This window comes from Notothenia rossii (assembly GCF_949606895.1).
Source record: "Notothenia rossii genome assembly, chromosome: 1".
In the NCBI taxonomy this organism is placed as follows: Eukaryota; Metazoa; Chordata; class Actinopteri; order Perciformes; family Nototheniidae; genus Notothenia; species Notothenia rossii.
In genome coordinates this window covers 84,793,585-84,817,665 of record NC_136912.1, presented here as the reverse complement: position 1 = coordinate 84,817,665, position 24,081 = coordinate 84,793,585, and the positions used below count along the sequence as shown (strand labels likewise).

The 24,081-nt window shown below is 41.5% G+C and overlaps 4 protein-coding genes across 4 annotated transcripts; 2 read left to right on the top strand and 2 right to left on the bottom strand.

Annotated features, from left to right (window-relative positions):
* Positions 1-87: 87 nt before the first annotated feature.
* On the top strand, positions 88-10,795 carry ppat (phosphoribosyl pyrophosphate amidotransferase). The gene is made up of 11 exons (XM_079673391.1): positions 88-609; positions 5,257-5,323; positions 5,753-5,959; positions 6,250-6,362; positions 6,446-6,588; positions 6,777-6,843; positions 6,931-7,082; positions 7,623-7,750; positions 7,866-8,087; positions 8,308-8,428; positions 9,335-10,795. Exons 1-11 carry the CDS (start codon positions 482-484, stop codon positions 9,508-9,510), a joined length of 1,524 nt encoding a protein of 507 aa, XP_079529517.1. The 5' UTR covers positions 88-481; the 3' UTR covers positions 9,511-10,795.
* Positions 655-5,201, bottom strand: LOC307034378 (uncharacterized protein). Its single transcript, XM_079673210.1, has 6 exons — positions 4,394-5,201; positions 3,720-4,190; positions 3,317-3,376; positions 2,602-3,228; positions 2,041-2,118; positions 655-1,726 (listed from the first exon to the last, which is right to left on the bottom strand). Exons 1-6 carry the CDS (start codon positions 4,788-4,790, stop codon positions 1,491-1,493), a joined length of 1,869 nt encoding a protein of 622 aa, XP_079529336.1. The 5' UTR covers positions 4,791-5,201; the 3' UTR covers positions 655-1,490.
* Positions 10,269-15,323, bottom strand: LOC307034465 (uncharacterized protein). Its single transcript, XM_079673302.1, has 9 exons — positions 15,143-15,323; positions 14,927-14,990; positions 13,990-14,045; positions 13,818-13,851; positions 13,696-13,721; positions 13,536-13,608; positions 11,923-13,386; positions 11,767-11,809; positions 10,269-10,863 (listed from the first exon to the last, which is right to left on the bottom strand). Exons 1-9 carry the CDS (start codon positions 15,218-15,220, stop codon positions 10,854-10,856), a joined length of 1,848 nt encoding a protein of 615 aa, XP_079529428.1. The 5' UTR covers positions 15,221-15,323; the 3' UTR covers positions 10,269-10,853.
* A 421-nt stretch (positions 15,324-15,744) lies between these two features.
* Positions 15,745-23,343, top strand: aasdh (aminoadipate-semialdehyde dehydrogenase). Its single transcript, XM_079693266.1, has 14 exons — positions 15,745-16,140; positions 16,525-16,645; positions 17,213-17,505; positions 17,582-17,774; positions 17,845-18,086; positions 18,161-18,267; positions 18,352-18,524; positions 18,997-19,321; positions 19,406-19,518; positions 20,761-21,463; positions 21,544-21,707; positions 21,911-22,036; positions 22,128-22,259; positions 22,907-23,343. Exons 1-14 carry the CDS (start codon positions 15,914-15,916, stop codon positions 23,324-23,326), a joined length of 3,339 nt encoding a protein of 1,112 aa, XP_079549392.1. The 5' UTR covers positions 15,745-15,913; the 3' UTR covers positions 23,327-23,343.
* The last annotated feature ends 738 nt before the right edge of the window (positions 23,344-24,081 follow it).

Genomic DNA, 24,081 nt, shown 5'->3' with positions numbered 1-24,081 from the left:
ACAGCAGAGCGATGCTCAACACGTGGGGGGGAAATGCTAAAACCCCAAATATTTGCAAGTAGATTTTTTTTGGAGTTTATCCACTAAACTGTCCCCATTTTCTCTTTGACAAACAGATTGATTTTGATCAGAGAACGTTATCAAGAGAGAACAACCCACCGCTCGACAGAATCGATCATTTAGATGAGTTTGTGGCACACCACGTGTTTCCGCGTGTGTTTGATAGATCGCGTGATCGATGTATCTTATATCAGCTACTGTTGCATGTTTCTGCTAAACTAAAACTGCACTAAGTGATTTACTTGTTACAAAGTTTGTGTTCACAACTCGTGATTCCACTTCAACAATGTCAGCTGAGTTCATGTGGCTTTAACAAACAACGGTACACGTGTTCGTTCAATGCTATCAGAACTAGTGTAGGAAAACGCAGGAGACTTGTTAACCACCCGGTTACCGGAGGACCGAGACTCACGAAGGCCTGATGGAGTTTGAGGAGAACGGTATCGGGGAGGAGTGCGGGGTTTTCGGCTGTGTGGCGGCCGGAGAGTGGCCCACGCAGCTGGAGGTGGCTCAGGTCCTAACTCTGGGACTGGTGGCGCTACAGCACAGGTAAGCCACAGAAAGGTTTGTGTAATGTGAAAATAATGCAAAACCACTTTCTAGTTATTAAGTCCTAAATTATTTAATTATAAGAGCTAAAAACCGCTTATGTTAGTTAAAGTTCAACAGGGGTGGAAGATGTTTTTTGACTCCTTATAAAGTTAAAAACAAAATAAGAAGTTTATAAGCTACAGCAAACTAAATAAACAACTTAAAGGTCCCATGTCATGGCCATGTCTACTGATCATAATTCCATTGTTGAGGTATACTAGAATATATTTACATTGTTCAATGTTCCAAATTCACATTGGTTTCTCATACAGAATCTCTGTATAGTATGTGTATTCACATACTATGTATGTCTATCTATCTATCTATCGAAGTTAAAGTAGGCTTTTTTCAATCCCACACTGAAAAGTCAACATTTCTTCAGTAAACTTAGCCAACGTGATCAGTAACATATCTACTATAAGTGGCTACATAAAGTTAATCACAAACTAAATATTTGGTAGCAGAATCACTAAAGTACTATAGGATGTAGAGGTGTGCAAATAACCTATTAAATGATCTGCTGTTGAATGTATTGTCTATAAAAATTCCAGAGTAAGAAAAACAAGCCCATAAAGATATCTTCAAATCGTTTTTTAAATTCCACAAAAAAAGTCCAAAACAGCTATTTAGTTACTCAAATTACAGAAAAGCAAAACATTATCAAATTTGATATGCTTGGCATCATGTCAAAATTAGTTCTTAACATAATTTCTTAATAATTGATTAATTGACAAGAGGTTGCAGCTTTTATAAGATGACATACAATCTCTTTTATAAAACAGAATTAAACTGTATAATCTGATTTTCTCACAGCTCAGCAGCATTGTGTCTTTAAACTCCTACAGTCTGTTAAAGAATAATATCTTTAGTTTACCTTGGTTGCAACATGTTTTTTGTACTGTATCACATGTGTGAGTAGGTGTTACCTCTCTCTGTGGGGATGGATTAGGTGAGGCTATTGAACAGACTGAATTGATCTTCATTATCGGGATGTGATCCTGCTCTTCTTTACATCCAGCCTCCATGTTATCACAGCCAGTCACCCGTTTTTTGACTGGTGTCTGGAGTGTGAAGTCTGAAAAAGAAACAAATAAAATCAGATTGTTATCCTTGAATTACATGGATGCTGTTATTTGTTTTTTTTTTTTAAAGTTTTGTTTATACAATATTTAACATTCTCATGGACGAGCAATGTTTCTGTTTCTTTTGGTCTGATTGCCATCATGAGTTGTGCGTCCTGTCAGTAGTTACAAAAGTACCCTTATCTAAAATGTAATTACGTGGCTCCACGGCAAATCAAGTGACCCAATCAGAAATACAAAGACTTCTGTCAGTTGTGGACATCATGCGACATACACAGTGACTTAAAGAGGGAGGCACATTTCAAACCTTGATCCACAGCTTTCCTCTTCATCCTTCTGTTTGCTGAATAGATAACTTCTGTCTTTACACGTGTTACACAAGAGCCTGCAAACAAAATACATTCTCAGTTACCATACATTCTTTACTAGCAAAACAAACTCTTTTTTGTTGTCTATTTTCAATGGATTTAAAGGATTTTAGATATAAGATAAATAGCCATGCAGACAGTTGTGTTGGTTAGGCATTGCTGAGATTTATTTTCCTCATCTTGTACATGCAATATAAACGATTGCCAAGGCCGTGCCCGTAGGTGAAAATAAATCTAGTTAACACTTGGTCTGAGCAGAAATGTTTATCAGAAATTCGAGTAATCCAACCCTTTTAAAAATGCCACTTATTGGTTGAAGATTGGGAGATCCAGAAGATATGTTAAATCAAAAACAAAGCTTAAATGTTTTTGGCTGCTATCTCTGCTTCTGTAGGTTTAATGATGTGTTCGTGGTAATTGATAGCAGACAGCTATATGTGAAATGTTTACATCAAACATCTGGACACTAAGTCTTAATGAATGAATGATATTGGACTCACTCATTAATCTCTGCTGTTGATCAAAGCGTAGCTCCTGGAGTGCATGCAGCCTCAGTTCTTCGTGGTTCGGTGTGACATCGAAGCACATAGATGAGACCGTATCAGAACCACATGCTTGGTCCTCAGTTCCTCCTGCCATTGTGGTCACTGCGTTCATCTTTCTCAAATGCACATCTACATGATTGTTCTCCTCACGGACCCCCAACATCGTGAGTCTGTCTGATTCTGCCTGGTGGTCCGCAGTTCCTGTGTTCTCCTGCGGTGAGCCATCACTTGTGCGATTCATAATGGCATCCACCTCATCGTAGAACCTCATAAGGCGCCTAGGGTCAGCTTCTTCACCCTTCCCCCTCTGAAGGGAGCGGTAAAGGTACTTGAGGTTTTTGTACTTGGTGTGGCACTGCTTCCAGTCCCGCTCAATGCCTTGCTGCATTAACCTGTTGGAGATCTGGACAAAGATGTCTCTCTTTCTAGTCGAGCTCTCCAGCTGTTTGCACACTCTCTCGTCGGACCAGACTCGAATGAGCGCTCGCACCTCCTGGTCACTCCAGTTTCGGCCCGTGTCTGACACCGTGACCACGTGGAACTGCTCAGAGCTGGACGGATCCGTGAGTGCAAGATGGGCATCTGGGGGGGAATAGAAAACGATTAAAGAAAGAAAAGATGACATATATATACTTTCAACTGCTCTTGTTATTCACATGGCGTACTCTACCTGTTCCTCTCCATCTTGCTTCCATGTGTCCATCAATATCATAATCATCACTGTTTTCATCTGAAAATAAGAATTTGATAAATTGATTGTTCTTTTAGGTTTAATTACAATACGACCAATTACACTTAGGGTTGCTCAATTGATCATATTTTAATCGCAATTCCGATTTTGGCAATGGAAAAACAACATCATCGAAATAAAACGATTATTTGTATTGGTTTTTCAGTTGAATTATACTTAAAGTTCAGGGTAATCAACTGTTAAAAAACATACTGTTCACATTTTTTTTTAAATGGATAATCGTTTTTAATAATCGTGATCTCAATTATTGACCCAAATAATCGAGATTATGATTCTTGCCATAATCGAGCAGCCCTAATTACACTGCAGACTGAATACACACCATCGTCAATTTCAATCACAACTTCACTTTCTGAGGCCGATGTCTGTTGCCTGTCTGCTCCAAGTTCTCCCTCATACAACCTCTTCTGCATCTCCACGCTCCCGTTTTCCAGCCCCCGGTCCAGTAGAATTGCCTCCACCTCATCAAAGAACTTCATGTATTTCCCCGGGCCTCCTGCGCCGCTGCCTCCAACAGCGTGAGCGCTTTTGGCTGTCTTGTAATCATATTTCAAGTTCTTGTATTTAGTTCGACATTGTTTCCAGTTGCGTACCACCCCAAAGTTTCTCTGCATCTGACGGGCCATCTCCTGGAAGATGGATTTGTTGCGCAGCGTGCACTTCAAGCGCTCCCGAATGTGCCGGTCAGCCCAGACGCACAGCAGCGCTCGCACCTCATCGTCCGTCCAGTGGCGCCCGCTCTCTTCAGCCACACTCGCAGTGTAAGGAGTCTGATGGATTGGACTCTTGATACCTGTACACAAATTCACAAACTGTTATCTTTTTTTATCACAATTCTTTTTTTAACTTTTAACCGAATTTTAGATTGTGTTTCAAATGTTTAGAGCAGGCAACAGTTTGACTGACATGCTTGTTTTATCGACCAGTTGATTTAAAATACTAAAATGTTGAAGTCAGGATCATCTGCGCTTCAGTTGGGGTTGATCCTACATTTACCTTCCTGTATTGGGATAGTGACTGAGGGATGGTAGATTCCTCTTTGATTACCCACATCTTCCTCCTCTTCCTCCCAGCTGTCCTCTGGCCTTGCATCCACTCCTGGGTTGTAGTTTGCTGAGGTGCCTGCTGCTGCGTCTGGCTTCCTGCTCTGGAGTCCCAGGCTCCTGCACTTGGCCTGACACTCCCACCAACTGCGCACAACACTGAGCCTCCTCAGACGCTCTGAAATCAGCTCAAATGTGGCTCTGCTCTCTGCTACGTGCTGAGCTCCCACCTCGTCCCACACTGTCATGAGAGCCAGCACCTCTGCCTCCCCCCACTGCCTCTCCACCGAGCCTTTTTCCTCTGCCACCTCCCTATCACCTCCTCTTTGTCTCTCTGCTCCTCTCTCCATGTTTGAGCTGACCTGGAAACGCTTTCTTTTCCCCAATCCGTCTGTCTCTGCTGCCCGGTTCCCCAGGCAACCAGGCGGTTAAGCCTGAAAGCAACGCCTCCATGCTGAAAAGCTGCATCACCACTGGCTTAAGCTGTGTGCCGAGGGGGCGGGACCAACTGTAATCCGAGAAGCAGCTTGGTATACAGGCTGAATCTGCAGCAAGGCGGCTCTCCCTATATGGCATCTCCACAGTGGAGAAGCAGACGTTTCTGTTTTTGTCTGTTACTCACTCCTGCTTTATTTTGCTTATAAAAACCAGTTTGGTTTGCCTCAAGGCTCATATTTAGGTTGATAATTGAACATGTTTATTCATGTTTTGACTTGCAAAAATACACTGAGGGATAATTAATTGTAAAACGGACTTTCTACTGATATATTTACACAGTTTTTTAAATTGTACATGTGATTGTTTGTGTCTTCTCAGGGGTCAGGAAAGTGCCGGGTTTGTCGTGAGTAATGGAGCCAGTCCGCCTACATACACGACCCACAAGGTAACATTGGTTATGATCAGAAGCTTATAAACAAACCAGCAAAGTGTGAGTTCAACTCTCATTATTTAAAAAAAAGCAGGAAACATTTAATCTACTTTTCATTAAAGTTGCTATGTAAATATAAATTGTCACAAACATATACACAAAATGACAATGATTTATCTTATTATACAATTAAATGTATCTTGCTGTGTTTTATGTGAGCACCATTATACACCAAAGCCAATTTCTTGTTTGTGTTAACCTACTTGGCAATACAACCAGATTTTGACCTCCTTGGTTGTTTATGTTTGTGTTGGTTTGTCCATCAGATTGAGACCTGGTTTTCCACTCTACAACATTATGGCTGCACAACACTTTTTTAACCTTTTATTGTTAGTTGTGTCACTGAAAACATCTCTCCAATTCATCGTGTTTTTCTTTTTCTAGGGAATGGGATTAGTGAGCACTGCTTGCCCTCCAGAGGCTCTTCTGAAACTGCGCTCTGGTAACCTGGGTATTTGTCACACTCGCTATTCAACTACTGGGTTCTCAGAGCTGCAGAACTGCCAGCCCTTTGTGGTGGATACACTGCACGGCAAGATCGCAGTAGCACACAATGGAGAGCTGGTTAATGCTCTCGCCCTGCGGAGAAAGGTGAGGATGGCCCCTTAACTCACTTAAACTGTTATTTATCAATGGCCCTTCCTAGGTCACCGAAATAAAATCTTTGTTGAAGGAAAAAACAAGGCCTTTTATATATAATGTTTCTTAAAACTATTTAATCTATCAGTGTTATTGTGTGTCATAACTTTATTTAAAACATGAACAAATAAAAGCAAGGAAATGGGCATTAGCTGGCGTGAAATAACACTTGTTTAACAGTATTGTCTGAATCTCTATCCATATATTTTCTCTGAATCGCTCATTGTGAATTTGCTGTGTAGGTAATGCGTCACGGAGTGGGCCTCTCCACCAGCTCAGACAGTGAGCTCATCACCCAGCTGCTGGCACTGACTCCACCTATGGAGGAGCGGGACGCACCAAACTGGGTCGCCAGGTCAGTGTTTGGACTCCATGCTGGATAAATGCAACAAAAGCAAATATCCTATTCGATTTTACATTTTTTTTTTTTTTTTCTAGAATAAAAAATCTGATGAGTGAGACCCCTACATCGTACTCACTGCTGGTGATGTTCAAAGATGTTATCTATGCGGTGCGTGACCCTTACGGAAATCGCCCCCTCTGCATTGGACGGATTGTTCCCGTCTCTAAGCTGCACTCAGGTATTCAGATTGTGTGACCGTCACAACAGAGACACTGCATGTTTGTCCTAAAAAGACCCTAACTACTACTACTGATAAACACAGGATATCACAGGAGCTTATCAGTGCTCAGAGCATTATTTCATCGGAGGTCAGAAGTGTAAAGTTGTGGATGATTAACGTCATTCTTTGTCTCTGGTCCGGTGCAGGAGAGGAGGACACCGAGGGCTGGGTCGTGTCATCAGAGTCCTGCAGCTTCCAGTCCATCGGAGCCAAGTCAGTTCTTGCCTCACATGTCATATCTTCTACATTATAATAGAAGTGTTGTGGGTTTTGACCATTTCTCTCATTTCTGGTTCTCAGGTATTACAGAGAGGTCTTACCAGGAGAGATAGTGCAGATATCCAAACACGGAGTCAAGTCTCTGAGTGTCGTCCCGCGCCCTGAGGGAGACCCCCCCGCCTTCTGCATATTTGAATATGTTTACTTTGCCAGACCGGACTCTATTTTTGAAGGTTTGAATATTTTTTATGGACCATTATTTATAGCTCAATTTCTCTTTTGTTTTTTATTCTTAAAATATAGAGAATATGCTAACCTCCTTATTTTTGCCCTTTGAAAAAGATTGACATATATTGAAAACATTTATATTGTTAGTTATGTAAAAGAACAACACGAGAAGAACATATATAAGACATGTATTAGAAATATCTGCGCCATCTCAAAACAGATTACCCATAAAACAATACAACTGATTTAATTACTGTAAGTATCATGTAGATCAAATAAAGTGTAAAGGATTTAACTTGTGGGGGATACATAAGCTAAATAAAACACAGATTCTAAATATGGTATGTTAAATAAAATACCATTTGTTAAGTTTTTGGAATTAAAATGTATGTTGAACAATGAGGCCTTTGTAAAAAGTGATAAATAATCTTTTGAATAACTGCTTCAGACCTCTCTGGTCTGAACTTTTTAACTTTCTTGTCAATTATTAGAATACTTTGTGTATTAAGTGTTGCAATTGAGTATTTCCTACCTCTTTGCTGCAGGGCAGATGGTGTACACCGTCAGACAGCGCTGTGGTCGGCAGTTAGCCATCGAGGCTCCAACAGACGCAGACGTGGTCAGCACTGTGCCAGAGTCTGCAACTCCTGCAGCCCTGGGCTACGCTCAGCAGGTCTGTGTACAAGCTGTCTGCTCAAACTCTGTAAAGAAATGCTGTACTACACCCACCTCCTGATTTACATCTGTCCTTACAACACTTTGTATCTCTTCTTTTCCCCCTCTCACAGTCTGGGCTTCCATACGTAGAGGTTCTGTGTAAGAACCGCTACGTCGGTAGAACGTTTATTCAACCGAATACCCGCTTGAGGCAGCTAGGAGTTGCCAAGAAGTTTGGGGCTTTGACCGACAATTTTGCTGGGAAGCGGGTGGTGCTCATTGACGACTCCATCGTGAGAGGCAACACCATCGCCCCCATTATAAAACTGCTGAAGGAGGCCGGTGCGACGGAGGCGAGTTGACTTGAGATGTCACACACACTCCTGTCTATATGCTGATATGACACACTAAATGTTTTAATGGGGGTTGATCTGTGGGCAGGACAATGATCAAAAGCAAAAACTTAAAAACACAAGAAATGCACATGCCGCTTAACACTTTAGGTGAAGTTAAGAGGGTCTTCCAACTAACTCACCCGGACCAAAGTCTGACCTTTCATTGTGTCATTGACAGGTTCACATCAGGGTTGCCTCTCCACCGATCAGATACCCCTGCTACATGGGCATCAATATTCCCACCAAGGAGGAGCTCATCGCTAACAAGCCCGAGTTTCAGGACATTGCCGGATACATTGGTAAGAACTAATATAACTCATACATCTGTCTGGCAAAGCTGTACAATTAAAAAAAGAAAAAAAGAAAAAGGTTTTTGACAGTTTTTATATCAGGGCCAAATTATTCTAGTTGTAAAAGTACTGTACTGAAGTACAGATCCATGGTACTTGAGTATTTCCATTTTCGGCAACTTAATACTTCCACACACTTCTTTACATTTCAGAAGGAAATATTAGATACAAGTTTTCCTTCTACTCATAGTTGAAGTGTTCTGTGTTGAAAAACTATCCTACATAAGCTAAAAGAAAAAACTAAAGGAACGTGCTGCAGAAATGCTATTCCAAAAGCATCATGTATAATTATTCAAGCACTGACAGGGAACAAGCAACAAGTTCATTTAGCTTATAATACTTAATAATTCTTAAAGGTGGGGTATGTCATTTATTTCAGAAACACTTTTTGTTATATTCCATGGAATTCTCTTAACATCCCGATAGCAATGAATATATTAAATACTTTGACAAAAAATCCATAAAAAGATGTGTGGAAGCCGTGGCACTTTAAAAAGCACGACCAATCATTTTAGCCGGCCCGGCTAAAATTACTGGATGGCCTCCCTGCCTGTCAGCCTTCCATCTGTGCACAAACTTATCTCGTGCTCTCATTGGTCATGTGCGCGTTCGTGTGTGTTGGAGGAGGGGCTCTGTAAGGAAGTCTGAAGGAAGTGGCATATTTTTTCAGGTTGTGTATTTTCTAATTCTAGCGCACTCGAGCTGGTTTCTCCAAAGTTACATACCCCACCTTTAAGTGGTGTTTTGAATGCAGGACATCACATTTTTAAGTTTTTGTGCCATCTTCCCCACTTCATCTTTACTGCCTCATTGTGTCTTTAGTTCATCTCATAAATACTTGAACTGTTTGTGTAGGTGCTGCCAGTGTTAAGTATCTCACTGTGGAGGGCCTGGTGTCCGCCGTTCAGGAGGGAATCGCCTCCCTGAAGGAGAAGGACGAGATGATCAGCACCAGCAACACGTCCGGCAAGAGAGTGGGCCACTGCACCGCCTGTCTGACCGGGAAGTACCCAGTGGAGCTGGAGTGGTAACGCCATGACGACGAGCGACTGCAGCAGCTCTGTGGCTGTACTGTGGGCTACTAGTACTGCTGATGCATGTGAATGAAATCTCTGTGGACTGGAAAAGTGTTCAAGGATTTCAATACCGCTATCTGGGACACTAAAAGATGTATTATAGACAAACGGCATATTCTTTCTCTACAGAGTGTCATTGCCCTGCTCAGATGCCGTCATCTAACCTTATCATTTGGATGTTTTGAGGTGAGATTGTATGAGTTACTTAAACATGATAGGTGCATTTCCTGATTGCATCCAGCATGCCCCAACATTGGACAAGCGATTACATGTTCTGGTCAGCAGCCAAAATGCATTTAAGCCACCTAAAACCTGTGGCATACACATGACTACAGCTGCAGTTCCCCCTCAGAAAAGGCTGTCTTACTGCAAGGCATTATGTTGAAAATATTGTCAATAAGGTGGCTAAAGAATACTTTTCTCCCCAGCAGTACAATGCTTTGCCTTTTCTGCAAACTGAGGACATGCAGAGTTATATTCTGTATACACCGGCTGAAGTAGCTCATACAACCTTCACATCTAAACTCTTCCTTATGTTGAACATTTTACTTTGGATAACCTCCACTACTGAGTCTCTCCTTGCTGCAGTTTAGTCCGTTTACTTCCCTCATGTCATGCCTTTATTTGTTTTTGAAAGTTACCATGTAAATGAATTTTTCGTAAGTCTTTATACTAGTTTTCACATTCCATGTAAAAAAAGCACACAAGGCTCATGACCAAAAGAGAAAACATTTCTTTATTTTATCACGTTTATGACTTTCTCCTTTTGCCTGAAATTAACCATGCTTTTCTTTTTCGGTCTGACTGTTTTTTTTGTCTAAACTTTAATACTTGCATGAATATAATGGAAAGTTTAATAAACACAATAACTGAAAATCAAAGAATCTTATGGTTTTTTTCACAATCAGCATTTTGACACTGACAATTTTATTTGAATGAACAGATTAAAAAAAAAAACAGAAATATTATTAACTCAGGTATGTATCATAGCACAACAATTAAAAGGTTTAGAGAACTAAGAGTAACGATCATAATAACATGGATAGCTTTGACTTTTTGTATTAAACATCCAGACACCAACTTGGATAAGAAGTTAATGAATATGTGACAGCCGTTTAGAAATATAAAATTCAACAGATGCATTTACTGATCCAAGATCCTTGGCACACAGAGAAAAATCCTTTAAACAGGATCATTTAAGTGATAATTTGTTTCCTTTACACCAATATTTCATAAGCAACTTTCCTCAAAAAATGGTTTTCTTTCTTTTGTTGGCAGGCCGCAGTAATCCTTTTTCATCACCATTTTCTGAAAAATAGGGTAATGAGAACAAATCAATACTCGGAAGCACAAAAACAAACTTGGTAATCCCATCTTTGCCAGTAAAAGAAACAAATTTGAAACTAAGCCTTGTGATGAAATGAAAAAAAATTAAGTAATGGCTTAATATCTCAAAATAATGATTTAAGGCCACCTATCAATCCAAATCCAGTTTTTCATGTCTAATGTATACATACATGTCCCCTCGGTGTTAGGAGATTCTGAAAATTTCAGGAAAAAGATTCTCTCACTTTAGTCCTGACTCCTGATCCATTTATATAAATATATGTCTGAAATGAGCTGATCAGATTTTGGCCTTTTTGTGATGTCACAATGTTTTTTGGGGTTGTGTAAACAGTTAGCCAATAACTAACCAACCAACGTAACACCCGCCCACCTCATCACCTGAATCTCCTCCCAGATCATTGAGGGTTTTTTCAACCAAACACTTCTCAGAGGGGCGTGGCCAGCTGCAGCTCATTAGCCTTTAAAGCTTCAGATACAGAATCAGCTCTTTTGGAACAGGGCTGAAACAGAGGGGTTTATGGGATGCTACAATGCACGATCTGTTTGGTATTTCGAGCCAAACACTTCAGAGACATGTTTTGTATATATCTAAGATCTATAATATATTGTAGAAAAAGAGTATAATAGGGGACCTTTAAGTGTCTTTAAATCATGAGACCTGAACTCCATTCTATAGTATTTATCTCAAAGAATGACAAGCTGTCTCAAAATAATTAAATTTATTGAAGTTTCTAATTTTTTTAAAAACAGTCATTATTCCAGGAAAGTTTCTTGTATGACCTAATTTAACTTTTTTCTTTCGTCACATTGGCAGCAAGGGGGTTGCATAGAAAACCAACACTGTACAGAGTTCATTACAATCACCTGGGAGAGCAGCCATTGTTTCTTCTGTTCTCAAGTGAACTTCCTGTAGAAAAAAAGCGTAATAATGGGTCAAATTAATACAATGGCTCAATTTAAACATCAGACATAAATTAAGTATCCTGCAGTATAATATTGTGTTTTACAAAGCAGGCTCACCCATGTCATACAAATCAGCTGCAGACACATGGCGGCGCTGACTCATCCAGGTCTCCTGAGGTGCTGAGCGCTGCTGGGAGTGCTCATATTCATACGGAGCGAGACGGTGCCTCAGAAGCTCTTTCCCGTGCCGTGCGGACCCGGGAGAGGACAGGCAGAACTCGTCCTTGTAGCGTTTCGACTGGGGCTGGCTGTCCCAGTTTAACTCCCTGTGGCGTTTCCTCAGGACCGAGCGGTGCGGCGACAGGGCGAGAGCTGCAAGAGCCGAGGAAGAGGACATTTTGCTGGCCTCAGAGCTTCTCACACAGAAGCGGCAGGAAATCACATTAAACAAAGAGGACTTGTTCTGGCAGACAAACTTGTGGTAGAGCTTTATAAAGTCCTCGTCGAGCTTCTTTGGGGAGTGAGGGGCCCGCAATAATGGCAGGGTGGAGTCGTAGGAAAGGTTCCTCCGGAGCCTGTGGCGACGCTCTCCTGCTGAGGCTGACTGAGGGGAACGCAACTGTTGGTGGGGGGAAAGATGGGAGTCTTGAGGGTGGAGGAGCCTCAATAGCACAGTTGGCTGTTTTGGCGGGGTGGACAGTAATCTGGGTGTGGTAGGCTCTCTGGAAAAGCTTTCCACAGCATGTGCTCTGGGGCTTCTGGAAAAGGCCTGAGGTGATCTGAGGTCGGTCACCATCCAGGAACTCTTCCTGACAGGAGAGCCGTAGATGTCCAGTCTCTCTTTAACAGAGGGGGGGTCCGAAGCATACACAGGGCTGCCATCAGTCTGCAGTGGGTGTGCAGAAACAGAATACCTTCTAGACCTGAGAGACGCGTCCAAGGATGCTCTTGCAGCAGGATAGCAAGGTCGTGAAGGACTGACTGTGTAAATGGAGGGCTGTTCTTCCAGCTGGGATGCTTCAGAGACAGTGAAGGTCTCGTTCAGACAGCTCTCTGTTTGCATTGAAGTCTCATAGGCACCAAAGTCCATCGTGACCATGGGATGCTCTCTTCTCTCTCTCCTAGGAGACTGCTGCTGGACTTCCAAACCCTGAATTTTGTTAACTATCTTCAAGGGAGACCGATGGGTAGGTTCAGCAACAATGAACTGCCTTTTCACAGGGCTGTTGGTGTTCTCCTCCAGCAGCATCTGGTCAGTCTTATTTTTAGGTTTTCTGTTGGTGTAAATCAGTTGGACATTGAAGGTGTTGTTCAGATTGCTTCTGTTTGACTGCTTTCGCCATCTGCGGTACCTCCTCAGCACAGAGTCTGCGGCCTCAGAGACCTGCTGCCGATGGCAGGCCTGCCCTAATCGGCTGACCATGCTGGGGTACAGCTCCACTAGAGAACTGCCAAGATTCCTCAGGGTCATGTCCAGCTCTTCATCTTGGTCCTCAGGCTGGAAGTCTGTAAGAGAAATGTTTCTCTGACTCTTATCCAATGAGACCGCGGACAGGTGAGTCGTTTCATTGCTAGCCACCCCTTAAGGAGGAGAAGGGAACAAAAAACAATACCAGCAATTATATACTTTTTTTAATTGCAGGGTTTCTACAACCTTTAAAAGTAAAAGTCAAGGTTCCCACAATCTCTATCTGCCATGGTTTGTCCGCCCATTGCTTTCTTGCTCTTACCATCATCTTCCACCGAAATGTGTATAACGGAACAGGAGGCATCAGCCCTGCCATCTTGATGCGTGAAGTCTAACTGTTGAAAATAAAAATAAACAAAACATTAAAAGATACTAATATAGTCAAGACTGAACTGTTACAATAAACACAGAGGTCTATTTACCTGAGAGGTTCCTGTGATTTCCTGGGCTGTGTGGGAAGTAATATGAAAGCAATCAAATGAAAAAATATACAGTTTACAAAAATCTCTAAATAGCTATTCACGTTTTAGTTATGGATACTTACAGCTTATTGACTCCTCTCTCAACTCTTCTATGCTCTGAGGAGAAGATAAGTGTTCCATTATAAAAGCTGTACATATATAATTAATATGTGAATACAGTGGATAAACTGCCACCTAAATCAGATGATTGCATTGTGTGTCATGTGTGCAGAGTATGCTCAAAGCGACCCAAACCTTTGAATCCAGCTTGTCGAGCTTTATCTTTGACATATCCATGTAGCGTTCAAGGGCTTCATCATGCAAGGAGTCAAGACAAAAACAGATTCACAATTAGACAAGGCCACATGGCAATTCATTATAAATCCCTGACTTTTCACTATTTATTCATCTGTCAAATTTCTTGATTGATAATTTAGTCAAAAAAACTTTGACAAGTGGTAACAATTCTCAGAGCTTAAGGTTACATACAACCAACAATAAAAACAGAAAGACCTTCTTTTTTAGGGTCATTGCAGAAAACTGTACATTTTGATATATGATTTTTACAATTACCCTGTTCAATCATTCATTATTAACGGAGGTGGTAGAAGTACTCAAATCCTGTACTTAAGTACAAGTACTAGAGTGTAGGAAAGTAAAAGTAGAAAAGTTTTAGTATCAACATATACTTAAAGTACCAAAAGTAAAAGTACTCATTATGCAAATTGTCCCATTACAAAATAATATATATTCTATGTTTTGATTATACTTATTGATGCAAGTGTTTATCGCAGCTGTTAAAGGTGCAGCTAATCCCTTTTTATACTGGAGGGTAGCTTGTAATTCTACTCCAGGTGTAAATCTTATATTTAAGTGTTGTTTATATCTCACATCATTAATCCAAATCTTCAAAATGACGAAAGGTGTTAAATAATTGTAGTGGAGTAAAAGTACAAAGTAGCAAAACATTAAAAAACTCAAGTAAAGTACATATATATCTCACAATTCTACTTATGTACAGTACTTGAGAACACTTGAAGCACTGATTATTACATGTGTTTGTGGTCAATATGATCAGTAGTATGTAACAAAAGTCATCAATGCTGTACTGTAATGGTTTCTGTTAAACTCGTTAGTATGAAAACGCTGGGATAACCAATGGTATAACTTAATAAATGTGTAGTCAACTTACTACAGGCGTTGGTGTTGTAGAGGTCCAACCCTTGCCCCGCATCGAAGTATTGAACCTTCGAATACTGTTAAAAGCAATTGCAGAGGTAAACTATTAGTATTTTCATAATTTATCTCTGAAGATTAGTTAGTTAGTTCAAGCTAACGTCAGTTTTGCTACTTCATGCTAACAGTAACGTAGCCACTGCTATCCCGATAGCAAGCCTCATCAACACACCTTTTCTATGATTCGTTCCATTGACGTTTTGTAGTTAACTTTATTAGCAGATAGTTTTTGATCATAAAAACCGTCCATGTTGTTTAAAAATCCCGTTTTCTTGATATTGATGGGTAGTGACGGCAGCAAGGTACGGTAGCTGATGAAAAAAAACGGTCAAAATGATTCAAGATTCAAAATTATTTCTCCACGAAATAGAGACCAATGATTGGACAGGGTGGCCTTCACTGTTGCTAGGAAAAATTGCGTTCCAGAAAAGCGTTGTTGAATACTATAATTAAACGTTATGTAGAAACGTTGTATTTATATTGTTTTGCAGAGTTACACAATGTAAGTATAAATTATGTGTTGGAGGGGATGTGTGTATGTGTCAACATAGTGATATGCAACAACATTTAGTGCGCATCATTTATTTGGAGGGCAAAATGATTGCCCGTCTAGCGCCCTTTACTGCTGTTTGTCATTTTTGAAAAACATCAAACAATTTAAATGTACGATTTAAATGTTGTTGTTAAAAGAAATTGTTATACGTGAAAATATCCTAATGCTGTGATGAACGACAACAACAGAAGCATTTGAAATAGCCCTTAATATGACGTCATCTTCACGCGACAAACAATAACACGTTCCCAACGCCTCTTCATTCAAAAACAAAACCTCATTCGCTAAAACTGAACAATTTATGAATTACAATATGGTTTTCAGATATTGTTCTTGTCGGGATCGGCCCTAACAGAACATGGTATTGTATTTATTGAGGGTCTTTTCAGGATGGCTGCCCGGACGCTGCAAGAGCTGGTCTCTATCGCCGCCTCTCTGCACCCAGACCGGCCAGCTGTGAAGTATGACAGCGGCTCGGTGTCCGTGCTGCTGTACAGAGACCTGCTGGATCTCTCCTGTGAACTGTCTCATGTTCTACAAAAGAACTGCTCTCCCAATACCGGAGTGATTGGGCTGTATTGTTGTGATGATTTGTTTATTCCTGTCTGGATTCTGGGGTGAGTTCACTGATTAAGTTTACTACTCTCCTTCAAAACACAGAAGAATGAGTTTGTAGCATAAACAGTTTATGAATCTCTGCGCCATGTCATATGTTTAATGTACGGAATATGATAAGGGCCACATGAGAACATTATTTTGGGGTGACCAAAAGTAAAATATATGTTTATGTTCTAACCTTAAACTCAGTATTTTGATAAAAAGTCAGAATACTGGGAATAAAATCAGAATTATGAGATGAATGTCAGAACTAGACTCAATTTTGTTTTACTTTTTGTCACATCCCAATGTTTCTCATGTGGCCCTAATCCTCTTCCGTAGTAATGACTTCGGTGAGCAGTAGTTACATATGCAAATGATAATTGTTTTGTGTTGTTTGCCAGGATCCTGCAGACTCCTGCTGCCTATGTCCCACTGGACCCGGAGGCTCCAGGGTTTCTCTCTGCCAGAGTCATGACCCAGTGTGGCCTCAAGTACTGTGCTGTGAAGACAGACATGCTACAGGTTACTTAATATTTAATTAATATGAACACAAATACAACAATTACTTGTTGTGCAAACACTTGATAATGATCTATATACATCAGCAATATTGTTCCTCTAAAGATCAGGGTAGGCAGACCAAACCACTTTATTCCAGGGACCCAGAAGCTAACAATAATACATCTTCATATTTTGGGCACAATTTAAACTTAAAAAATGTACCTCTTTAAAGTGGATTTTGAGTTTTGACACGGTACGAAAGGGCCAACAAATACGTTTTAATCCAGCCCCCCCCTAGCTGTTATTTTTCTTTACTGGTGTAATGTAAATACATATCAAAACAAAATGATATGCAAAGAACGTGGGGGGTATTGGACAAAACTCTGAAACCTAAGTAAAATACAATTTCTGAGTTTGTTTCAATAAAGTGCAAATGGTATCTTCAAGCCTAAACATTGCCTTTTTTTAATGTTCCATGTAAATCCCTTTCTTGGCATACACACTTTAGTTGTCTCTATTATATATTAACATTTATATTTAAGATCTGTTGAAGAGTAATCAATCTATTTCGTTCCTCCTCCTGTAAAGGACTTCCAGGCCGCTCTCGCCAAACACATATCTGTGGAGGTGTGTGCGGAGTTGCAAAAGTTCAAACTAACCCTGACACAAATCAAGCTGCTTCCCGTCGCTGAGCACCACCCGGGACCAAAACACACCGGAGCTCAGACAGCAGACGGGCCTGATCTCTGTGCTGCTGCAGGGTTAAAGGAGGCTGCCCACCGAGACCTGGCGTATGTCCTACACACATCTGGAACAACTGGCCTGCCAAAGATTGTGAGGGTGCCACACAAGTGTATAATCCCCAATATACTGCATCTGAAGTGAGTATTTCTCTCTTTATTGATCCATTAAGTATTGTTCTGTAGATCCATATTAAAAGTTGCTCTCTTGGCTCAGATCTTTGTTCCAGATGAGTGCAGATGATGTGGTTCTCCTCGCCTCGCCTCTAACCTTTGACCCCTCTGTGGTGGATATTTTCCTAGCCTTATCCTCCGGGTCTCAGCTCCTCATTATCCCGTCTGTGATTAAGAAAATGCCCAGTCGACTTGCTCGGCTACTGTTCAAGGATCACAAGACGACTGTCCTTCAGGCAAGTGTGAAGAAACTGCTCTTTGCTTTGATTACTTTCTGGCCTCTATAATGTATTTTTGTTTCTGCAGGTCACACCAACGCTGCTCGGCCGCTTTGGGCACCATGTCCTCAAACATGAAGTCTTCTCATCCGGTTCCTCTCTGCGGGTGTTGGCTCTGGGTGGAGAGGCCTGCCCCTCTCCTGCTCTGCTGAGGAACTGGAGACACGAGGACAACAAAACACACATCTACAATATCTACGGCATTACAGAGGTGTCCTGCTGGGCCAGCTGTTACAAAATACCAGAGTCTCTACTGCAGTCTGGCAACCCGTGAGTGTACTCTGATTAAAAGTATTTATTTAATCTACATGTAGTCATTTTATTTAACATTACATGCCTTTCAGCGTGCTGCCATTTGTGCCTCTTGGGACTCCTCTGATGGACACAGTGTTGGAAGTAAGAGACGAACATGGCCGCATTGTTACCGAGGGTGAAGGACAGCTGTTCATAGGTATAAAATATCTCATTGATAAATCTTATGAATCTTATTCCTCTGAATAAAATTAAACACATCTCCTTATGATCCCTGCTGCAGGTGGAGAGGACAGGGTGTGTCTCCTTGACGATGAGCAGACAGTTGTCTCCGGGACGATGAGAGCCACAGGAGACTGGGTGAATGTTGAGGACACACAGCTGTACTACCTGGGACGCAGAGACAGGATGATTAAACGCCACGGCAAACGGGTGAACTTGGACAGCTTGCAACAAGTAAGAGGTGTTTTATGTATATATTGTATCGTCCAAATAAACAAATTAATTCATGTTTAGTGTCATTTATAGTTCTCAAAGTTTTAAGTTGATGTAGAAAATCCACCACTGGGCAACATCAAAATACTCATATCAAAGGCAAATCCTAAGAAAATAAGAAATTATAAAGGTTGTCAATCCCTCACTCATAAAGTATTGGTTGTGTGTATATGTGTTTTTTATGTTGAAGAATCCTGGAAAGGGTTATTTTTCTACAAGTACATGAACGAACCCAGCGTCTTCTCAATTCTAAGGCAACTTTGTAAATTCAACTATTTTATTTTTATTAAAAGAAAGTTGATTTAAACACTGGATAAAAAATGTGTTATGGTTTGAATTAAGGGGTTGTGATCTGACTGTAAACATAGTACGTCTTATAATGTGTCAGGAGAAGAACTGGCGAGGAATTCATGTTTTCCCTGTGCTTCTCCAGCTCATATTGGGTCTGCCTCAGGTGGAGGCCTGTGCTGTGGCTCTGTCTGAAGCCACCCGACTGCTCGCCTTTGTCGTGCCATCCACATCTGGTGACCAGAAAGAAGCTTCTCCGCTGACATCTGCACAGAAGCTTCCAGAACAAACACCCTCTGCCGAGCTTCAGGAAGACCCCCCTTCTGCTGTGAGTCACCACCAGGGGGAGACAGGCGGTGCAGATGGAGATCTTCACAGACTGATCCTGAACCAGCTGTCTCTGCTGCTGCCCTCTCACAGCGTCCCCGACACGCTGGTGCAGGTGCCGGCCCTGTGCCTGACCCCTCATGGTGAGCATTGAAGTAACAGTTACAGAGAGGAGGACCATGATGACCATCACTGATTAAGTTATCCTTCTGTTTGGTTTATCACAGGAAAAGTGGACATGGAGGCCCTTGTGAAAATATACCAAAGACAGAGACGGTGTTTACAGTCTTCACGGGGAGATGTCACCAAACTCAGGCAAAGCTTGCAGTCCTTGTGGCAGGTATGAGCTGTTTTTCAATACTTTGCCAACATAACTCCAATTGAACCATTTTTTAATTTTGACCACATTAATGCACATGACATACATTTTGGTTATGGTGTGTGTCAGGAACGTGCACAGGTACGGGCTAATGTTGCCCGGGCAACGGCCCTTTTGCCATTTTTGTCTGAGCTGCCCCTCTGGAGAGAGCAAGAGTTTTTTTTGTTTTCTATTGTGGCCGAATCAACATGATAAGCCCACAACAGCGTCTCGCTGCGGGAAACACACCTTGTCAGTGCTGTCATCTGCCCCCAGTCACGTGACTTTGTTTACAATCTGACAGCTGGAAGCAAAGGAAAACCCTTCGAGTCCGGCCTCATATGGCTATGGTGATCACACCAAACGCCTGCCCTGGCTCCTGCCCGTTAGAGTATAGGGGACAAACCAGGGGACTTAACTTCCTCTTGACACCGTCTGTTACTTACAAAAAAAACACCTAAATATACTTGTTATTTATTAATAGTTACTAACATTAGATATTTTAATGAGATATGGACCGCAAAACAAAAAATGTGTCCGAATAACTAATTTAGCAGTTGGACATAAAAGTCAACTGAGTGTCACTTGCAATCACAGTGTTGTGTTTTTATTTTATGAGTTTGTTAGAATTTTCAAAAGGTCTTTTTCGGGGGGGGAGGCCTTTTTTCCAGTTTAGAGCAATAGCCCCTCCAAATGTCTGTGCACGTCCCTGGTGTGTGTAATTCTCATTTAGAAGTTCAACCTAAGCCTCAACCTTAAATATTTGTATTATACCACATGTTATCGCAATGCCATTACAACATACAATTCCAAATTATATTATACTAGGTTTCAATATATTGCCTTGGCTTCAAATGTTTACTGTTTTCCTCCGGATTGAGCCATATCTGTTGTTAACCCTTTTAGAAAAAACATGCAGTTTTAGGGTTATTGCTGCTTTATTATAATTTTATTTTAAAAGAAACAACAGCAATGTAAACACAGTGGTATAAAGTTATAACGTTCTGAAAAGGAATTAGTAGTTTTTTATCTGTACCAAAGTTGGTTAAAATATTTAACTCTGTAAACGTGGAAAATAATATAAACCTATCGTTCATGCTAGGTTTTTGAGTCATAAATGGTTGTCCTCTAATGAGCAGTTTTTTAAAGAGGATACAAAAGTCTTATATACCACAGATTGCTTTTGTTCCCTCAGTATGTGTAAACTCAACTACCTATCGACAGGAAACTCTAGGTCTTCCTGAAGAACCGACTATCGACGAGAAATCGAACTTCCTGTTGAGTGGAGGAGATTCTCTGAAGGCGCTGCGCCTCTGTGAAGACATCCTCACTGCTTTCAGAGTGAACTCCCCGGAGCTTTTGGAGGTGATTCTTGACGGGACATTCTCTGACGTACTGCGCCATGTTGAGAGGATAACACTGCTGCCGCCACTTGAGGAGAGCCAGTCAGCGACATCTGAGGCCAAGAAACGACGTACTGAAGCCCCCTCTATGGTGGAAGCAAAGAGAGAGCGCACAGAGTCTACAGCAGCAGAGAGACCGCAGGGGGGGACATGGGCTTTTAAAGTTATACGACGAGCAGGAGAGGTTATAGAAATCAGAAAACCAGTAGCAATTAAAAACGTCCAGAGTGAAGCACTTGGAGAAAAGGATTTGAGTGAGAGAGGAAGCGAGGATTTTCTGAGCCTCAGTCTGAGCTGGTCCTCAGACACAGGCAGATGTGTGGACGCCTCACCGGTGCTTCTAGTACAACAGAAAACAGATTCAGGATCAGAGGAGGTTAAAACAACAGTGTTCATCGGCTCCCACTCTCACAGGATCCAGGCTTTAGACCTGACCACCGGGAGCCTCCTGTGGGAGCGGGTCCTCGGGGACAGAATCGAAGCCTCAGCTGCCGTGTCTCACTGCGGGAGCCTCGTGGTGATAGGTCGGTACCAGCTCTCAGAATATTGTGTAAATCTCTGTTTCATTTAGACTTCTTTAATGTTTTTTCATGGATTTTCCCAGGTTGCTACGATGGCTTTGTGTATTTCCTGTGCACTGCATCTGGACAGACACGGTGGACGTTTAAGACTGGAGACGCTGTGAAGAGCTGTGCTGCTGTGGACCCCCTCACAGGGCTGGTGATCGTGGGCTCACATGATGGCCACGTCTACGCCCTGGACCCAAAAGTTGGAAGCTTTAAATGTTTTGTGTCTTGTTTCATGTTCTTTCATGTTGGGGAAATGGTTTTAAAGCTGATACAAACACAGAAAGGATCAACCGTTTTGTTTTCATTGTTAGTTTAAAACTCTCTGGGAATAACTAAGAAGTAAAAGCATGTATTTGTAATTGTATTGAAGATAAATTAAGTTCAATTCATGTTATCTTTTAGGTTCAGCAGTGTGTTTGGAGGCGTCACTGCAGGGGAGGGGCTGTGTTTTCATCCCCCTGCCTCCACTCGTCACTCAGACAGCTGTATGTGGCTTCACTGGGAGGTCATCTCCTCTGTCTTGATCCTGTGAGCAAAGATAATAACAAACTTCAGGAAACAGTTTTGTCATTTTGTTAGGTGAAGGACATTTTGACGGATTTAGTTTTTGCTGTTCCAGGACAGTGGAGAGGTCCTGTGGTCGTACTGTAGAGACATCCCTTTCTTCTCATCACCAAACGCCTCCTCTGGTCACGTGCTGATCGGCTCCGTGGATGGAAACATCTGCTGCGTCAGCAACACAGGGACTCTGGTGAGGAAACTAACACTTATTTATTCCCCCCGATGTAACATGTTATACACTACCAGTGACCAGGGGTGTGGTCAGGACTGAGATCCTGAAGGTCTAGTTAATTTTTGTTTAATGGGCTTTTCATCATTGACCCATAGTCAGTGCATAACGTACACTAGATGGTGGTCTGCATGCTGAAAGTAAAACAATGTACCGCTGTGGACGAACGCAGAAGAAAATCAAATGGACCTGCTTAAATAAATGCCCACCTTAAAAACATTTATATCAGTTTAATTGAACAATATATTTAAAATGTTCAAATCCACCAGCCTATTTGACAAAAAACTTAATTGTAGAACTTGCTTGTCCTGCAAATTGTAATTATGTTATTTTTCAATGCAATCTGATGGCTTTAAAGAGAGCATAGATAATGGGTTTAGTTCCCCAAGGTAAAGCGGTACAAATATGTATACAGTGTTCACTTAAATTAAGTGATTTTATTTTTTTACTGAAATTATCAATTTTATAAAAAGGCAGGGGCTATCAAACCACCATCTAATGGAAGTCCAACCCCTAAAACCCAATTCAAAAAATCTCTACTGTCCATTTTAAGGATTGTAATTATTGCAAATTGGCAATAAATTATTTAACAATGTGTTTCTCTGCAGGTTTGGCAGTTTCTAACTAAAGGACCCATCTTCTCCTCTCCGTGCGTTACACCGGACCATCAGAGGGTTCTGTGTGGATCACATGACGGTTGCCTGTACTGCCTGAACGCCGCAGACGGCTCTTTGATTTGGACTTTCCAGACCACAGGGAAGGTGTACTCCAGTCCGTGTGTGTTCGATGGCTCTGTGGGGGGCCGCAGGGGGATTCTGGTGGCTCTGGCCTCCACAGAAGGCACAGTGTGGATCCTGGATGGAGAAGACGGAGGAAAGCTGACCTCGTTCACTCTTCCCGGGGAGCTGTTTTCATCCCCGGTGCTGCATGAACACTCCCTCGTAGTCGGGTGCCGCAATGACTATGTGTACTGTTTAAAACTGACTGTCAAAGAAGACACAGATTCATTTCTGCACACTTTTTTATAATAAACACTGATGATTTTTTTATATCTGTGTCAGAGTGGGTGCTTTGGGAAATCAACCTTAATTAAAGTTCAGGGAAATAATGAGTTTTTCAGTTCAGACATCAGTATTTAATTTACATTATTCATAACATTTTGTGTTTCTTTAGGAATTTCATCATGAATATCTAAGTGGGAAAAAAAGTGCAAATAATACCAAACATTTTTCTCGTTACATTTAACACTGCGTACACTACACTACTGTGCACGACCACGACCGTTAGAAACAAAATGACAAAGTGACTCTTTCTGACCGAAGCTCTGGAGACGCCTTTGACTTCCGTACAGTTCATACATACATACAGATCATTTAGTGAGTGGCAGGAAATGAGAAAGCTAGAGGATTCTTTTTTTTCATAGGAGGAAATGCTTACAATATCGTGTAAGATCATATCACATTTACGAGGAAGTGATGGCGTAAGCCTACAAACGCTAGTGTGTTGCGGGAGGACAGCTACAAGAATTGTATGTTACAGCAAGCAGGTGTGCTGTGTCTGTTTCCATTAGCAAAGCAAAATAAATCCAAACCACGTCATCACACAGCTGTGGGGAGGATCATGTGCAGTTCACTGTAAATGCCCAGAAACACTTTTGGTCTTCAGTGCTGTGTTAAGGTGCACCCACCGTGTGATAATGACAGATGTAAGGTTACTTTATAATGGCAAAATGGTACAATAGCCTCTTTGACAGCTATCACAGTCATCACGGACACAGTGAGAA

Coding starts and splice junctions, on each gene's coding strand:
- ppat (XM_079673391.1), top strand. CDS start 482: ATGGAGTTTGAGGAGAACGGTATCGGGGAGGAGTGCGGGGTTTTCGGC. Junction 5,960..6,249: donor CTCTCGCCCTGCGGAGAAAG/GTGAGGATGGCC, acceptor TTTGCTGTGTAG/GTAATGCGTCACGGAGTGGG. Junction 8,429..9,334: donor GGACATTGCCGGATACATTG/GTAAGAACTAAT, acceptor CTGTTTGTGTAG/GTGCTGCCAGTGTTAAGTAT.
- LOC307034378 (XM_079673210.1), bottom strand. CDS start 4,790: ATGGAGAGAGGAGCAGAGAGACAAAGAGGAGGTGATAGGGAGGTGGCA. Junction 4,191..4,393: donor CACTATCCCAATACAGGAAG/GTAAATGTAGGA, acceptor ATTTGTGTACAG/GTATCAAGAGTCCAATCCAT. Junction 1,727..2,040: donor GAGGAAAGCTGTGGATCAAG/GTTTGAAATGTG, acceptor TTTCTTTTTCAG/ACTTCACACTCCAGACACCA.
- LOC307034465 (XM_079673302.1), bottom strand. CDS start 15,220: ATGGACGGTTTTTATGATCAAAAACTATCTGCTAATAAAGTTAACTAC. Junction 14,991..15,142: donor TGGAACGAATCATAGAAAAG/GTGTGTTGATGA, acceptor TGCTTTTAACAG/TATTCGAAGGTTCAATACTT. Junction 13,722..13,817: donor GAGAGAGGAGTCAATAAGCT/GTAAGTATCCAT, acceptor CTTCCCACACAG/CCCAGGAAATCACAGGAACC.
- aasdh (XM_079693266.1), top strand. CDS start 15,914: ATGGCTGCCCGGACGCTGCAAGAGCTGGTCTCTATCGCCGCCTCTCTG. Junction 18,525..18,996: donor ACTTGGACAGCTTGCAACAA/GTAAGAGGTGTT, acceptor GTGCTTCTCCAG/CTCATATTGGGTCTGCCTCA. Junction 19,519..20,760: donor GCTTGCAGTCCTTGTGGCAG/GTATGAGCTGTT, acceptor ACCTATCGACAG/GAAACTCTAGGTCTTCCTGA.